Below are 18,725 nucleotides of genomic sequence, written 5' to 3'. Positions count from 1 at the left end.
CAGAAGTATGTCAGTAAGGGCCTCATTGAACGGCAGTAGGGGCTCTGAAGTTGCCGCTGCTGGTTGAAGCACCTCGGTCAGGAGGTTGGTGTCGACCGCCACCGTATGAAGCTCAAGGTTCAAGTTCTCAGCCGCCCTACATAACACCACTGCGTATGAGGCTCTCTCCTCCGTAGCCACACTAGGGGGAGAAAGCATGCCAGGGTCTGGTGAGGTATCCGAACCACTGGCATTACCCAACTCCTCTCTCCAGTCCGGGTCACCTGACTGGTCAGCTAAAGGATCACCAGCCCCTTCTCAGTCCTCCTCGTCCTCTTCTGGCTGCCACTAAGGGCGAAAAGGAATGCCACGATAGAACAATGGTACAAAGGTATCGCTCGGTGCTGGATCCGGTCCAGCTTAGTGTCCAGGTCAGGGAGGAGGCCGGGGTTGACTCAGGCTGGGGACACAACCGGCGTCGGAGGTGTCGTCAGTGGATTCGACGCCGGAGGTGACAAAGTCACCAGCGCTGATCCGGATCCAGGCCTGGATCCCTGGGGGCCCTGCAGTGCCGGGTTCAAAGGCCTAGAACACCAAGCCAAGTCCGCGGGCCCGAAGGGGCGCCAGAGGAGTTGGACAGCCCAAAGAAACTATGAAGTTGGGCAGCCGGAAAGGGAGGGAAGGAGGCTCGGAGTCGACCCAACAGGCTGCACTCGCGGAGTCAGGCGACTACCTTCCGCAACCTGCGACTCGTCAGCCGACAGAGAGGGAGAACACGAAGTGTGACAATGCTTCTTCGCTTTCTTTTTGTGCTTCGACTTAACAGAAGACGAATACTCCGGGATATCCCTCTCGACCAGGACCTTGAGCGGAGTGGACTGCCAGGCCTCGAGAAGCTTTCGGGACCACTCCCATAAAGACTTTGGGTTCATGGTCTGGCAGTCGGAGCACGACTTCGGGTCATGCTCCAAACATCAAAGGCACACGATGTGCGGGCCATAACTAACATCAATTTGCGACAGGAGACGCAAGCCTTGAAGCTGGTTCGAGGACAGGGCATCCCAACGTGCACCAGGAGTCGAACGACTTGACAAAAGTCGAAAAATAGTAGTCAAAAAGTGTCTAGAGGTACCTCCCTCTACGGTTCTGCACCGCGCGGGCGGAGTCTAAGTAGATACTGCAACGTCATCCCGGTGATCACGGTGCCGAAGACGAATGCAGAGTCGACCGACGCCACCTACCAACACGCAGGGGTACTGCTACGAAAAATTTCTCTGGATCCAGTCTGACGCCTGGGGTAATTCTAAAATCTATAACTAATTGTCTCTTTCAGATACCTCTCTATGGCTCCCTTGGACAAGAGGGTGATGACTTCGTCCTGAAGCAAAGTAATTTGATCCTCCATCAGTCAGACATAAGTTGGAGGCATGGAGGGAAGGGTAGTCTCTAAGAGGAGGGAGCAGCACTTTCAGACTATCTGAAGAACCCATTTGTCTGACGTGATGTTTTGCCATTGGTGGAGGTGATAGCTGATCATGCCACTAACTGGCCGCCCATGATCTTGAAGGGCCGGACTAGGAGGGTTTGGAGACTGTGGGGGCAGCGGGGGTGGTTGACTTACCTGAACTCTGGCCCACAGGGTAAGACAAGCCGTACCCATAGCCGTGCAGAGGTTTCTGAACTTGCACAGTCTAACGGCTGGGGTATAGCTGGCACAGCTAAAAGCCTCTTCCATAGCCATGAAAGGGTCAAAAAGCAGAAAGGGGACGTGTGGCCACTGAACGGCCCAAGGACTTGGCCATAGTCCGTGAGTCCTTAAAGTGCTCTGCTTTGTCTCCGAAGAGACGGGTGCATCAAAGGGCATGTCCAGGAGGGAAGCCTGGACATCCCCCAAAAAGCCAGAGGTTCTCAGCCAAGCGTGGCATTGAACAGCCACACTCCACAACATCGCTCTGCCCAGCGAGTCGGCCATGTTAAGCCCACACGAATGGCAAATTTTGCCGAATCGCTCCCATTTGATACTGCTTGGGAGAGGATGGCCCGTGCCTCCTCCGGGACCTGTGGCAGCACTTGCACAACCGTTTCCCATAGGGAGTGGGAATAATGGCCCAATAGGCATGTGGTGTTCACTGACCTCAATGCAAGGCTTGGGGTAAGATTTTCAACCCCAACTATCCAGCCTCTTGGTATCCCTAACTGGGGGTACGAAAGGGAATGTGCCTGGTGAGGTAGAGGCTTCAACCACCAAACTCTTGGAGTAGGTTGGTTGGGGAGGCAATTTGGGTCACCTGTAGCAGGGCGATGGTGGCAGGTGATTGTCCTATTCACAGGAGCCCCTGTGCTGGGCTTGGAACAGGTTCCCAGAAGGACAACAGTTAAGGCCTCATTGGATGCCAGGAAGGGATCCAAGGAAAAGACACCCATGCTGAAGAACCTATCTCAAGATGTTTGTCGTGACTTTCACCGAAGGGAGCTGAAGGTCCAGGACCTCAGCTGCCCTTCTCACCAACATACCATATGAAGCTCCTTCCTCCGTAGCCAAGGTAGGGGGAGAAAGCAGGCTGGAATCTGGAGAGATCCAGTTCATTGGCCTCACCCAATTCCTCATACCAGTCCACTTCGTGTTTAGGCTGTTCTTGTACAGGGTCCAGTGACCCCTCACAATATTTCCATTCCTAGCCCTTCAAAATAAGGTTGAGTAACCAACCTAGGACCCAAGGGTCTGCGTTGGTAGGTGCCGATCCGGCTCCGGGTAATCGGGGATAAGAATGGGGCAGGTGCCGCTGGGTGTTGGGAGTCTCAGTGCCTTCCGTCCACTGAAGCGAACAGAAGACTGTGAGAAGATTTTGTGAGCCTGGGAGTCCGCCTGGATGCGAGGAAGCATGCACCAGCCAAAAAGAAAGTGACCCCGATTAGTGAACTTGGAAGAATACAAACCTGAGACAATTGTTTTTGTTTACCATCTCTGGGACCACTCAGGCTCAGACCAACACTAAAAAGTGGAAAGCTGTGATGTCCTACTTGAAAGAATAAAGATTGCCCTGATGAATCCCTTCACCTAAATCTAACCTTGGTCCCTTGTTGAAGGTTGAAACGCATTGGCTATTGCTTTTCGGAGGCCAAGAGCACTCATACATGTGAATAATTGCACAGAACAGGGCAAAGTCTGGACTTGAGTAAACAAGCTTAGACTCAGAGGTTTTTACCGGAACTCTGACTCCCCCTTAGGACTTGGAAAGTCTCTTAAAATTGAGGACTAAGTCAGATTAGGTCCCTTTTGATGCACTAGTATCTTGTAGGACTAAGATTTCATGTTTTGTATTTTTTTTTTGTTATTTAATGTATTTTGTCAATTGTGTATGTTGTGGAATGTCACATTTAACAGCTTGATTTATGTTATGCACTAAGTTTTTCATAACAAGAAGATTTGTTATGTCCGTATTCTGTAAATAATGTTTTATGTGTCTACAATTTTTTGTGGAAATGTTAATAAAAAGTATGTTGAAAACACTAATAAGGAAAAAACCTGTTGAATAGAAAAAATAGACATACAAAAAAAGAAACTAAAGCCCAGAGTTAATAAATATGACTTCTGAAGGCATAAAAAAGTGATGGTTGATTTATGGTGGGAGAGGTATCTCTTGTTTTATTAAGGAGTCAAAGTGTCAGCACCAGGGAAGGGAGCCGTGGCACAACCAGCGTCGGTCAGAATCCATGGGGGCCATCAGCCAGGGCCGGGGCCGGGGCCGCAGGTTCAGAACCCAATGGAGCCCCCTCCTAGCCTGCAGGGCCCGAAGGATGGCCCGAAGGGTCAGGCCGCCCAAATATGAGGCACATGGCGTCATAGAATTCCTTGAGTTGGGCGTGGGTCAGTCCGGCTTCCAGGAAGGCGGGGAAACGCGGAGCCGACCCAGCCACATGTTCAGCCGAACTATGCCTAGAACGATGAGAATCCTACATCGCGTCAGGTGACCAACAGGGAGAAGTCGAAGTACACTTCGACTTCTTACGCTTTTTGTCCTACTTACCTGACCGACTCGAACACTTCGAGTGGGAGGACAATGACTTAGGGATCACAGAGTGGTGCCGGAACTTCCTCTCGACCGGGACCAAGACCTTGAGGACAAACGACGTGGTGCAGAGAGCTGGGCAGCAAGTAGCTTTAAGGACCACTGCCTCAAAGCTTTCGGTGCTATGGCTCAATGTCGGAGAGAGACTTGGAATCATGGTTACGCTCGAGGCACCAAAGGCACACCAGGTGTGGATCCTTTACCAACTTGGCACGGTGAAAGGTGCCACACGGCTTGAATCCAGAAAACTTCTTTCACATTCTACTCACCAAAAAATAGTCCAAAAAAAGTCCAAACAGGCCTGTCAAAAAATGACAGAGGGTAGCTCTCTTCCCGGATCTGCGCAAACTCGCGCCTAAGGAAAAGAACTGACGACAGAGTGCCGAGGTGACACCTGTATAGGTGACGCAGACGTCAAAAAGGCAGAGACGCTGCCATAAAGCGGAGCCGACCAACACCACCTACCGGCACACAGGGGTATTGCTCGAAGATATCTTCTGCATCCAGTCTGACACCTGGGAAATTCAAAGGTAAGGAATCAGCAAGATGTCTCTATCAGATTAAATTGGCAAAGGGAAGCTGAACAGAGGATCTTGACAGGCGCACATGGAGGGCGTAAAGGCTGGAATAAAAGGAGTAATCTCTTTCTCCATAATTTTGGGTCCTCCAAATATCCTCCAGTTCCCAACCACCAATGCAGGAACCCCCTCGCAACCCTATGGGCCAGCGCCCCTACGAGCAGCTGGTTACAGCAGTCCAGAGTGGTATCTGCTACACTATTAAAGTCCCCCTCCTAGGATCATGCCCCTGCCATGGAAAGAACCCAGCTGTGCCGACAGTCATGTCAGGAACGATAGCTGATCCTGGTTAGGGCCATATACACGCCTGAGTAACACAGGCATATCATCTAATCTCCCGTCCACTAGAACATACCTGTCTTCTCTGTCTACTCAGACTTGCATGGCCTCGAAAGGAACATCCGCCCGCACCCAAATCAAAGCGCCCGGGAATACGCCGATTACTCCGTGCCGTACACCTAACTCCTCCAGTATCTCTTGAGGTGCTGTACTTCCACAGTGGTAAGATGTGCCTCCTGGAAAAGAACAATATGTACGGCCCTACGCTTGAGTAACATGTACGTTTTGTGTCATTGGGCCGCCATTCCCATGCCTCTAATATTCTAGGACAGTAATTTCAATTCTGAATATGTTGTGGTCCTAGGCATATGACATGCATCAGCTAAGGGCCCCCCTCGGGCACCCACCCACATCACTGGTAGAACGCACACACTAACCTTAGAACCCACAGATAAGTCCCCTAACTCCCCATCCCCAGAGTAGTCTGGCAAGGGCCAACTGCTCAATCTAAGGCCCAATGTAATGAAAAAACATATAGCACAAAAGCATTACCCAATAATTAATGGCCGTGGGAGTGCGTATGCGGGTTGAGCAATCCACACACTTAAACTGTGTCAGCAACAGTGCTTAATTTGAGCTGGTGCTCGGCACCGGCACCTTATTGTCAGCACAGGGGCTATGACAGTCTGCCACATGGTGGTGCTGTCCTGCTAATTTCGGTATGAACAGAGGTTTATTTGTTCAATTTACATTAATAATGACTGATACCTGCCTCTCAAGCCATTCTTCTGGCTTTGGGGACCTGGAATAGTCTGACTTGTCGCACTTGTAGGAGTGTGAAGGTTAGTAGCTGTATATGTACTGTCATTGGCAGCGCTGGCATGGTTTATGTGCGGTGCAAGCTGTAGTCGCCTCCCGACGAGAGCCCCGGCACTTATCCTTTTACAAATTAAGCACTGGTCAGCAACCATTCCTATCCAACACCACCACAGCTATGCAGCATTACAATTCACAGTCGCACCAAAGGACTGGGGACGCAAACAGCCCCTCCACCCCCCGGCCCTAACAGGTCCTCCCTCCGGCAGCTCAAGCAGAAAGAAAGGCAGAGAACCCCCCCCCCCCAACCCATCGAGGATCTCCGGCCCCTGCAGAAAAAAAAACACATTTTAATAGCACCAATGTACGAGTTACTTACCTATGGTAATGATAAATCTGGTAAAGACGATTCTAGTCGCAGATTCCTTAACGTAGAATTATCCCCAGCCGTGAGGCTGGATCCGGAAACTTTTGCCCTGCATTCTTCCGCGCCGGGGGAACGGCATCACGTGGCTAAGGGAGTAAAGGAAAGGCAAGCCAAGCCACAAACCTGGAACAACCGGAACAGAGGGGCACAGGAGACGCCCAGATCCACCCTCTAAAGCGCCAACAGAGGAGGAAGGAACAAGACAAAACAACCTGTAAAAAGAACAAGAAATGTACCCACAGGAGACATAGCCACCCCCCGGGGAGGTGAGTGCAGAAGACCAAGCAAAAGGTCCTCACAGAACGGGGAGGAAGCGCGGGCCGTGAAGGAATCGGCGGCTAGAATCGTCTCTACCAGATACATCATTACCGTAGATAAGTAACTCGTACATCTGATAGAGACTACTAGCCGCAGATTCCTTAACGTAGAATAGATACCCTAGCCATACCCCCGGGGAAGGATGGTCTGCGAAAGGACATCACCAGCCTGGACATAACAGAGAGTACCACAGGGGACTAGTTCAACAGACAGGCAAAGAGCCTCACCCCCCCCCCCCCCCAGGCAAGAGGGAACCCCCACAAGCAGAACACCACCGACCCCAAGGGGGGGCGCGGGAAGAAGAGGAAAGAGGAGGCCCATTCCCTCTCAACAGAGGAACAAAGGGCAAAGTCAGGGAAGGCCGAAGCACCCACGCCCCTACAAGGCAACAGAAACTCCCACCAATGCCGAAGCAAGGAAGAGGAAAAGAACAACCTAGTGAGCCCAAGGAAACGAGGGAAAAGAAGGCGAGCCCACCACAGTCTGAAGGCAACAGACCAGACAGAACGGCACCAAAAGCAAGAAAGCAGTCAGAAGCTGGAAGAACAGCCCGGGGGCCCCGGGAAGAACGGCCAGGCTACAGCAGAAAGAAGGAGGACCACAAAGCATCTCAGCCTCCAATATAGAGCACAGAAAAGTGAAGAGGAGCCCGGACACACCTCAGCGAGGGGTCCGTGCACACGACTTAAGTGCACCTGCATGTACATGAACGCCATGGAGAGCAGAAGCCTGAAGGCGACCACAACCCCCCAGCACAGCATAAGCTATATAACAGCAACCACTACCCCACATAGGGAAAGTTAATTCCCATGACATGGGAACCCTCTTTGAAAGAACTTCCGCAGCAGAGGACAACAGAAAAAGTTGCGGGGAAAACCCCCCGCGGAGGGCTTATCAATCAGCCCAAGAGAAAAACACAGGAGGCCTAATCTCCGGGCCAACCTGAAGCAGGTAATCCAAGCAAAACACACAGCAAAGAAGGGCCGTCCAGCAGCCAACAGAACCACAGCCCCCACAAGGAGGACTCGAGTGGCCATAAAACACACAGAACTACAACAATATGGACGACTCACCCAAAAGGAAGAAGATCACCAAGAGCTGCCAAACCTACTGGTCACTGAGGGGGGAGAAGAAGGAGGAGGATTCGGAGGAGGAAGCCGAAGTCCCGCCAAGAACCTCTGGATGGCTGAGTCCGCTGGAGCGTGGAACAAAAGGGTGCCAAAGGGAAGATCCACCAGCCGTTCCCGCACATTTTCCGGGAACACACTGTCCCGAAGCCAAGCATGGCGGCAAAGGGCCACCGAAGAAGCCATGGCACGACCCAGCACCTCCAAGGTGTCCAGAGCGGGGCGAAGAATAAACGCCACCAGCTCCCGGCCATCTAACGCATGGTGCCGCAAATCAAGTGAGCTAAAGGATGATGATGGATTAAACCCAGATCTGTTGATTGGGGGTAAGTGTTTGATTTGCTCAAGCACTCCGTCCCTCATCCCCTTTGGTATCTCTTTGTTCGCCCTAAGTTGGCAGGGTATGCCCAGACGTGGGTCCCTTGCTCACTCTGCCACTGGATTCAAGATAGCCAGGCTGATGAGGGTTATGAACCCGAAACCGGTCCCAGTATGCTTGTTTCCGGTCCAGGAAAGACATGGCTTGGCAATTCGGGCTGTACTGTTCCCATGAGGCACAGGGTCAGACTGATTTGCTTATGGCCATGTCTGAACTGGGGTGGTGGAGTGAGCTAAAGAATGATGATGGATTAAACCCAGATCTGTTGACTAGGGGTGAGTATTTGATTTGCTCAAGTGCTCCGTCCATCATCCCCTTTGGTATCGCAAATCAACACCAGCACCCTCTTGAGAGGCTGCAGATCCAAGGGACTCCGCCCAGTCCCACAAACAAGAGGTGGCCGTAGCCAACACACATAAGGTGTTAAGTGCCCGCAGAGCTCCACTGGTCGAAGCAAACATATTGCGGCCCAAGAGTCCAGCTAGTGAGTCTCTCGAGAAGGTGGAGCCAACAGCGACGGCAGGGAAGGAAAGGTGGTCCGCAACAGGGGCCCACTGGCAGAGGGGTGGAGGGAAAGACACGCCAGGTCACGCAGCGCCGGAAGGTGTTGATGAAGGTGTTGAGGCACAGAATCCCCCGTGGCGGGGTGTCCCCAAGTCCCTGTCAGTGAAGAGTGGAGTGAACCTTCAAAGGGGAGCAGCAGCTCCCGTCCACCAGAGCCCTGGTGGAGAACCTCCAGAAGATGATCCGCGGGGAAATGGGCAAACAGATCTCCCATGCGCAAAATCCCCACAGCCGTGGAAAGAGTACGAGCGAAGGCCGCCCCCGCCTCCGTAGGACCCCGTGGTGGAAAAAGCAGCTCCTCCATGGGCGACGGCTGTAGGATAAGGCGGCCGTCCCCAAAGCCAGACGGAGTGGGCAAGGGTCAGGCCCGAAAGGGAGAAAGAGGTGCCGAAGAGTGGGGGACCTGTGGTTCCTCCGGCGAGGGCCGTGGCGACGGCAAGGAGCCGTCTTTTGATGATGCCGGGGGGAAAGCCACGACGCGGTGGCCCGTCTCCGGTGAGGACGACACCAGCAGGCGGGCAACCTCTGGAGAAGAGGGAACGTCCAAGGACGAATCCACGATCTGACGCCTGTCCGGTGCTGTAGAATCCGCAAATTGGAGCAGGGCATCGTCGTCGTCATCCAACACCACAGGAGACGCCGGTCGGGCCTCTACTTCTTCACCCGGCGCCGGAGGCTGGGACGGAGCCAAGGTGGTCAAAGGGCGGCGCCAGAACGGCGCCGACTCGAGCTCCGAGGCAGCCGAGGAATTAGAGGCCACCGGAGAGCGACAAAGAGCCCCCCCGCCAGCCTCGGCCCATGGGGGAACGAGAAAGGGTCACCGACCCCCACGCCGGCACCAAGTTTGACTCGACCTCCAGTGATGTATCTGCCTGCACGGAGGGACAAGAGGGACCCTGGGACCCAAAAAGGAGTCCTCCGCCAGCCTCGACCCCTGTAGCGCCGCCGGCCCCAACTCGACCTCCGATGAGGCAGATGCCTGCGTGGATGGACGAGAAGGCCCCGGAGAGGAGAGAGGGATTTCCCGTCCGCCGAACTCTGTGGCGCCGCCAGGGCCAGCAGCCGCCGGCGCCGTAGCGGCGTCACCTCGGCCTCAGACAGCGTTGCCACCTGTCGAAAGGGCAGAGGGGGACTCGGGGATGCGACCCGAGCCCCTGCAACTTCCCGCGACACAACAGGGACTACCGCAGGAGTTTGCTTTGAAGGAGAGGCGCCGTGGTCCGAAGGGCCGCACCCCAACGGCACCGCATCCTCCGAGCCTGGAGCCGAGCTAGCCGGGGCCGAAGCCGCCGGCGACGCCACAGAGGGCCCCGCACGGTGCAAGGGATCCACCGACGTCCCAGGAGATGAAGGAGGAGGAGGAGAAGAAGCCAGCGAGGCCTGCAAACCCGCCGCATATGTCTCCATCTGGGCTCTTGACGCCCATTCACCGGGGAACGGTGGATAGGGGGACGAAATGCGGGGCCGCATCACCCGCGGAGAGCCCACGCCCCCAACCGGCCGGAAACCAGCCCTCGGGGACAAGCTGCGACACTTACCCACAGGCGAGCGACGCTCTCGCGGCACAGAAGAGGGATGAGGGCGACGACAATGACGGCCACTCCGAGAACCTTCCGCAGAAGCTGAGCGAGGCGACGAAGCCGATCTGGACATGCGAGCCGAAAGTAGTTTCATCCGGCGTTCCTGCCGCGACTTCGGCTTCAACCTCTGGCACGCCTCGCAATCGGTGGAGCCGTGGTCCTCCCCCAAGCACCACATGCAAATGAGGTGAGGATCCGTCGCCGACATCAAGCGCCCACAAGACGTACAAGTCTTGAAGCCCGAAGGCATCCGCACACTGTTCCCATAACACACGAGGGAAAGAAGGGAAAGGCCTAAACAGGCCTGGAGCATAAACCGGATCCGCGTTGCACGCGGAAAAGGAAAAAACTGACGTAGGCGCGTCAGGGTGGGACTTATGTGACCTCGCTGACGCATATGCGGCCAGTGCCTGGGCGGCGCCGCGTGATGCCGTCCCCCGGCACGCAGGAATGCTTGGCAAAAGTTTCCGGATACAGTCTCATGCCTGGGGATAATTCTACGTTAAGGAATCTGCGGCTAGTAGTCTCTATCAGATAACAGCACCACAGGGATATCGACCCACATCCCAGTGGCCCCCTCCCACAGTCACTAAGAAGTTTCACAGAGCCCAGAGCTACTGGGCCCTCCCACAAACGACTACGCACTGTTGCCTTCCCCTAAATCCACCTTACCATCCACAGTGACAGATTCAAACAGGCCATCCACTGTCTGCAGAGTCACCACAGGCATACTCTGCTTGTCCAGTGATGTATCATCTGACGTAGAGTCTACAGATCTTTATCAGACTGATTCCCCATGTCTGAGTGGCAGGCAAGCTCTGTGCAGCCAGCAGAGCAACCACTCTGTTCTGCTCTGCCTGAGCCCTCATGGGACCCCAGTAGATCTATCTCAACAAATTCTCCTCGGATGCCCGATGTGGGAGAGGATGCCTTTCTGGCACGCTGCTGGCCTGCCCTTCCACACAATATTTGTCCAGCCACTCCCATGCGTCGGCAAGGGTCAGTAAGAAATGTGTGGTTCCATCCTGCATAATTCTCAGCCTAGCATAGAACAAGAGACAATATCAGAGTCCTGCTTTCCACAGCTAAAGTTTAACCTCCAAGAAGGACACTCTTTTTGCCTACACGGCTGCAGTGAAGTCAGGGATGAAGGTCACAGCTGCGTTGTCCACTCGAAAAGGGCCATAGATGCAAGCCTTCTGTGGTAAACTATAACAGTCCCGAAAATGTAGTAGCCTGGCCACCACTGGTCGCAGAGGCTGGCTTGCAGGAACCCGATGTGCAGTATCAAGGGCAAAGAAAGGGGTAGGTTTTGTGGGAGCCATATGGGTCTTCATCCAAGTACGCCCCTTCAGCAGATCCACGATCCGCAAGTTATTGAGTGGATTGCGGACCTCTGCGTCCTTTGCCCTTCCCTCCATAATTTTTACTCATTCAGTAAGGCCCAACACCTGCAGCCGCAGGGATGCTGAGCCAAGCCCAGCTCTCAGACAACCACCTCCGTCTCCTTGACCCTGTCTGTTAACTTGCAGTGGTCCGCAAACAATAGGCCCAATTCTTCTGAGACACTTCTAATCTGCAACTGCAGTGTGATTTTTGAGATCACAATGGCAGCCGGTATCTTGTCAAGGGTCAGCTGGAGGGCAGAAGACACCTGGTCCATACTTTCTCTGGGCTACGAGCTGCTGGTCGCAGGCAGTCCCTGAGAGGCCAAGACAACACCAGTGCCTCTGACCCTGGGTTTGCCCATCACTGTGTGCCAATGGAAGGTCCCTCCAAAAATTCATACCCCAAGAACATCTACCAGCCGGTCCAGGCCCACTCCCAAAGTCAGTAAGCACCTCTTGGGGTGCAGCAATCATCTCCTTCTCAACTGGGGGCACGGCCCGTCACCCTCAAGTTAGATTCTAGTGGTGTCCCCACAATAAATGTAGCAGGCAGGAGGGAGCTTCCGACTCCAACATCACCTGTTCTCTCCTGCCCTGTTTGTCCCCAGTCAACAAAGCCAGCCAAGACACATGCCTCAAACAACCATGGATGTTCTCGGTCAGTGCCCGGGGCGCCTTTCAGGAATCTAGCCTTTCGTTAGGCTAGTTCCAGGTACCAGGGGGGGCCATGTGGCACAGTCCTCACACCCCTTGTGCTCCCCAGCAGTGCATTCATCCAGTCTAAATGTCCAATGGCTCGTCACCCCCAACGGTAATCAGCGATTGGCCAGAACACATTAGTGAGACAATGGGGGGGATGTGGGTGGATTGGGGGCTCCACCAATCCATGGAGGGCGACTCCTGGCTACAGCAGCGAGCGGCCTTACACTTCCATGTGCAGCAACCCTTTGACACAGGCCTCGACTACAAGAGCCTCCCAGGCCTCAGCCTGCCCTGCAGGTTTCCAACTAATAAAAGCGACACAAATAATTGGAGGAAGCTGCCTCTCTCCCTGTTGGGAAGGGGCGGCCCTCTTTAAGATGATGTCCCTACCTCGTTTTCTTTACGCTCTCCAGAATACATTAGACATAGTCCCGGCCAGTAATTTCCGAGAGGTGGAGGGGGTGCTGTGTAGTTTATTATGGGAGGGTAGACCTCGTATTGCTTTGACTTAATTGACGTTACCATGGTATGACGGTGGTATCGCCCTCCCTGACATCAGAAGGTACTATTGGGCTTCTCAATTGGCAGCCATAAACCAGGGTACTTAAGGGCCTCGCTCGGACCCTGGATATGCAATGGATAGATGGCTACTCCCGGGTGGAAATTATAGTAGAGCTTTATATACCAAGTCGGCAGGGAAAAGTTTGACGGGACCAACGAAGGTAGCGGTTCGGATATGGCATGATGCCACTAGCTCTCTGGGGTGGAGGGAACGCCTTACGCTGGCCACTCCACTATTTGACTTGGATGGACTGGGGAAACTTTGGAACATGAAGGGTTTCGATAAGTGGGATTTGATAGGGATTGCTAAAATTGGCGATATTTGGGTCAAGGGCAGGATTAAGACGTTTGCTGAATTACAAACCGAATTTGAGTTGAATGGAGCGGAGTATTTCCGCTATGCGCAAGTTCGACATGCGCTACAGTCGGCAATACCGGCGGAGGAGATGCCCGAGGCCTCGCCATTGGAGGATAGAATATTGGATGGGCATTTGCCGGATAGACCCATTTCCCTCATCTATAAGAAATTAATCAACCACAGAGTAGATCTCCTTGTAGAGTTGAGGGGTAAATGGATGAGGGACCGTATTGTACTGGATGATGAAGACCGGCAATCGGCCGTGTCCTCCCCGAGGGAGGTTGCGATTCCGGTGCGATTGAGGCTAGTCCAGTTGAAAATATTACATAGAGTGTATGTCACAGGTCCAGGCTTGGTCCGGATGGGGCTTTCTGAAGACGGTTTGTGCAAGCGAGGATGTGGGCAGTTGGGCACGTTCCTCCATATCCTCTGGGAATGTCGCTATATGGTGGATTACTGGAGTTCAATACATGATGTTATGCGAGAGTTGTTGGGGGTAACAGTGTTACCAGAGGCGAGGAGATGTCTCCTTAATATCTGGGATCCCACAGATCTAAACACAGCACAGACCAAGTGGGCCACTCTAGGGGCAATGATAGCGAAACGGAATATAGCACAGTAGTAGGGATCCGGGACACCACCCACGCTTGAGGAATGGAAAGAGAGCATGGACTGGTGTATGTTTCGGGAGAAGACCGTCTACCTGGCCAGAGGCAGACCCCGTAAATAGGTGACTGTTTGGGGGTTGTGGAATCGATACGGGGAGAGATTTGTGTACAACCGGTTGACCCTCTTTTGGATATACTTGCATCCCCGTGACCCTTGTATGTAAAAGTAGTTCGCCCCCCCCTCCTTTCTTTTCACATCCCCCCCAAGTATTTTTGATCTGTTGTAATGATGTATGGGAATGTCTAACCTCTGTTCTTTGCACTCATTTGAATGCCTTGTATTAATAAAAAGAAATATAAAAAAAAAAAGATCAAAAAGTTAGTCAAAAAGTGACTAAGGGTACTAGCTCTTCCCAGATCTGCGCTTACTGGAGCGGAAAAAAGAACAACTGACGTCAGCGCGCGAAAGCGGCGTCTAAGTACTCCAACGACGTCATCCCTGCAATCACGAGGCCGACGACAGACGCGGAGCCGCAGACGACGCCTACCGACGCGCAGGGGTACTGCTGACAGAAACTTTCCAGATCCAGTCTGATGCCTGGGGATATTCTAAGGTAAGGAATCTAACACTAACGTGTTTCTTTCAGATGTGCCTCCAGCCACTTCAGTCAGCGCTCCTTGAGCATGTTCAGCTTCAGTCTCTAGTAGGAGCCGCAATTCTATGAGTCCTGGTGTTCTCCTAAACACCGCATACAAACGAAATGTGGATCTGTAACCAACATTTGCAGATTACAGACCCACAAGGCTTAAAGCCCGGCTACATTGGAAAAAGGCACACTGTTCCTTCAGACAAAAACTGTCGAAATGGGTCAGAAAAACAGCCTGAGAAACCGCTTTTCTGGATCCGTGTTGCAGCGGGGAAAAGAAGAAACTGATGTCCGTGCGGTGGAGGAGATTAATAGGACTCCACTGACATCACAACCGGAGTCGACGCCATCACAGAGTCGTAAGGCACCGTCCCCCGGCGCACAGAGAGACTGCTGAAAAATTTCTAGATCCAATCTGAAGCCTAGGGAGAATTCAAAAGCTAAGGAATCTGTGGCTAGATACCTATCAAATTATTGGTGCTTCATCATTTCAGAAAGTTAATCATCTCAAAACTTCAGGGAAATTGTTATTCAGTCTGTATAGCCATTGTATAACTATTTGCGTCATCGAGTGCTAAGGCAGATTTAATAGGAGAAGTTCAGTGCTGGCATGAGCCCTAATGCTTTGGGAGGTCTTGATGCTGCCGGCCCAACCAAACAGTTCTTTTCGTTCACCTTCCACTTGTTTTTGTTCCTTACGCACATTATTGCATATTGCCAAACTCTTAACAGTTTTATCATTTTGTCAGTGGTTGGAAGAACATGCCCTGGTTCTTTCTTGTCTTCTTGAGAACAAAAACTTTGCCTATTCAAAAAAACAATAAAATAAAAAATAAAAAAAACAGATGCATTTGATGCAAGCATTAATACACTGCACCGTACCTTTGAAATTTGAATTTAGAAGGTCCTTGCGATTTGGGCACTGAAGCACATTCCCATAAACCAGGTCCAGAGCACAGAGCAAAAGATGATAGGAATTGACCAGGTCATCACTGATCTTGGGAAAGTTACCTGCATGGTTTTAAGAACAATAAACATGTTAATACAAAGACAAAACCATCAGCACCTTATCTGAAGAATGACATTTCTATTGCGCCAAAACATTGAGGATGAAACATCTTTTAGCAGTGACTGGGAAGATTTACAATTTAAAGAAGAGTCTAGAAATACTTGTAATGACGATAGGCCAAAAGCAGGGAAGATGCTGTATGGATTAGTTCAAATTTTGTGCAAAACGCAGGGCTAGTTACTATCACAATGATGCAACAGAGTGGTACCAATTTCTACTATTCACCCGACAATGACAGAACACTGTTCGGTCCATAATGGTGTATGAAGTCACATAATCAGCTGCAGCCAAATGTAACCAAGCACTGTCAATGTCATGAGGGCTAGCTTTAATATACTAATACATGTAAACACAGGTATACACAAATATGCAGACTGCTTCTGTGCAATCTGCCTCTCTATGTTCCTAATTTTGTATTTGCATGTATAAAGGAGGCCCAGAAAAAGATAGAAAGGGGGTTGGGATCACACTGCCTCACAGTCCCAGCACAGTTCGCCCCTTTGCACCCTGGTAAATGCAGTACACAGTTCAAACTTACTTGACAATTAGCTGGAGTTTTTCACCAAAGTTGGTGCAGACATTGCTGTATATCTCTAGACACGTGTTTCTGGGTTGAGCCTGTCATCAGTAGAGAGCAGCAGTATTAGAGAGCAAAGAAAAATCATCTGGGGTTGCTGGAAATACTGCCAAGTTCCTCTCAGGTCACAGTACCACTCACAGGCACACAGGTGCATCTCCAAAGCTTGTCAGCTTGCTGGCTCAAGGGAGCCTTTTAAACAGAAAGGGGGTTGGGAGCACACTGCCTCACAGTCCCAGCACAGTTCGTCCCTTTGCATCCTGGTAAATGTGGTACACAGTTCAAACTTACTTCGAAATTAGCTGGAGTTTTTCACCAAAGTTGGTGCAGACATTGCTGTATATCTCTAGACACGTGTTTCTGGGTTGAGCCTGTCATCAGTAGAGAGCAGCAGTATTAGAGAGCAAAGAAAAATCATCTGGGGTTGCTGGAAATACTGCCAAGTTCCTCTCAGGTCACAGTACCACTCGTCGTCGTCGACGTCGTACGACTTCCTCCATAATATTTCGGCCTGTCTACAGGCCCTCTTAAGAGATGCCAAGGAAGTGTCATACCAAGGACTCGGCTCCTTCCGATGACACTTGGACCAACACATAGGAATCAGAGAATCGAGGGCACCAGATATCCACTCACAGAAGGAGTCTTATCCACAATCAACCTCGGTGAGCGGACCTAAAGGAACCTCCTCGAGCAGATGGTAAAAATCCTCCAGTCTTAAATTGTTCCAGTGTCGTTTAGGAACAAGTCTGTCCTGAGATAGAAAAGGAGAGTCAGACAAAGAGTATGCCGTTTTCACCAGCATGTGGTCTGTCCAGACCAACTGGGAGGAACCAAGAACTCTGAATCCTTCTAGATTTGTGAAGAATGGGTCAAGAGTATGACCACCTCTAAGTGTGGGGAAAGTAATCATCTGCGAGAGCTGTAGAGCCTCAAGATCCGCCAGAAAGCTCCTAATAGAGGGTAAAGAAGGGCAGTCCAAATGGAGATTAAGATCTCCCACAACATTAAAATTTGCGCATCCTAGTGCCTCTGTACCTGTGTGCCTGTGAGTGGTACTGTGACCTGAGAGGAACTTGGCAGCATTTCCAGTAACCCCAGATGAGTTTTCTTTGCTCTCTAATAGTGCTGCTCTCTACTGATGATGAGCTCAACCCAGAAACACGTGTCTAGAGATATACAGCAATGTCTGCACCAACTTTGGTGAAAAACTCCAGCTAATTTTCAAGTATGTTTGAACTGTGTACTGCATTTACCAGGATGCAAAGGGGCGAACTGTGCTGGGACTGTGAGGCAGTGTGCTCCCAACCCCCTTTCCAGAAAATGATAGGTTGCAGAAAGAGATAGGTTGCTTGGAGATATGACACAAATAGCCTGCCCATTTGTGCATGCCTGTGGTTGCATTCTTTATGAAATCAAGTAACAGTTTTTGGGTTGCCAATGCTTGTAGAAAGTATGTTTGAGACCTTTAGCTTTTACCATTTCCATCTCTTGTTTAGTAAGAGGAAGGTGTGTTAATCTTAGGATGCTAAAACGAATGAAGGAGTGGTGTGACCAATCCACCTTAGAAGGTTTAGAAATTTGTGTGCAGTGTTTCTTCAGGAAGATTATGCTCATGGAGGATCCCTTGTTGAGGGGTAGGCAAGGTACAATGTTGCACTGGGTTGTTGTTTGATAGGAAGGATTTGAGGAGAGATTATGAGTCTCTCTCTTTTTTCAGGGCGCTTTCTAGGAAAGTGTAATCACAAGAATAGGCTAGTTGTTAAGTGTTACTGTGAAGTAAACCATCAATAAAACTTGTTTTGCTTACAGGTGGATGGTATAAAATGTTCAGCATGAGTAGTTGTAGTGTTTGTATCTGAAGTCAAATTATTGGATGAGATGTCCCTTCTGGGTGACCAATCTTTGAAGCACCATGATAAAAGACAAAACTGCCCTCCTCTCCAACCAGGGAAAGCTTAATTGCATTGATTCAAATGTTTATACTGTTCTGACCCTATGGCTCAGCTGCAGGCCCGCCTTCTGCTAGGCCTCCAGGATGGCTGGTCACCTGCTGTGGTCATTCTGCAGACCATCTTAAACAAAATTAAAAATAAAAAGCACGCCCGTTCTTAGAATCCCGAAAAGGCAGTAGTAGCAGATGTAAAACTCCTCCACGAAGATTGTCACAATGTGGTGGACATTGCTTTTGAGACAGAAGATCATGTGTCCATGCTGAAAGACCCAGTTGCAGGTCTCAGAGCTGCAGCTTTATGGTGCTTCCGATTCATTCGTTTAAAAATCATAAGACTGGCCAGATGCAACAAATTTTGACTCATAGTCATTCTGGAGATTGTGGAGGGCAAGCAACAAGAGACATTCCTTGAAAATGGCTTCGATCATGAATACCGGTGGATTCCCTTTTAACCAGCTTAATGTTGGAGAGTGCCCTCGGACACACGTCCAGCATCCTTCCCAGCATCTATCAGGGAAATGACAGCAGAAAAACTGAACTACAAAGACATCAATTTTAAGGGGAATCATGCAGGAGGATACATGTTCGTCACAATTCATAAGAAACATTTATTTATTTTACATTTTTGTACAGCGCGGCACTACCAGACGGTTTCAGTGTGCTCCACACAATATCATCCAAAGGAGAGTGAAAAGCGCTTTCTTACAAATAAGTGAGTATTACAATCATGGAGAACAAGTACAATTT

General features: G+C 51.1%; 1 protein-coding gene across 1 annotated transcript in view; it reads right to left on the bottom strand.

Moving 5' to 3' along the window:
* RBL2 (RB transcriptional corepressor like 2) overlaps positions 1-18,725 on the bottom strand; it is an 817,437-nt gene that overhangs the window by 584,112 nt on the left and 214,600 nt on the right. Inside the window, exon 5 of the mRNA XM_078670248.1 lies at positions 15,264-15,392. Within this exon, the coding sequence (XP_078526374.1) occupies positions 15,264-15,392 (129 nt within the window). The remainder of the gene's footprint in view (positions 1-15,263; positions 15,393-18,725) is intronic.

Source organism: Lissotriton helveticus, chromosome 12 (genome assembly GCF_964261635.1).
Source record: "Lissotriton helveticus chromosome 12, aLisHel1.1, whole genome shotgun sequence".
NCBI classification, from domain to species: Eukaryota; Metazoa; Chordata; class Amphibia; order Caudata; family Salamandridae; genus Lissotriton; species Lissotriton helveticus.
The sequence above is the reverse complement of the archived record's forward strand: the minus strand, read 5'-3'. Positions and strand labels throughout refer to the sequence as shown.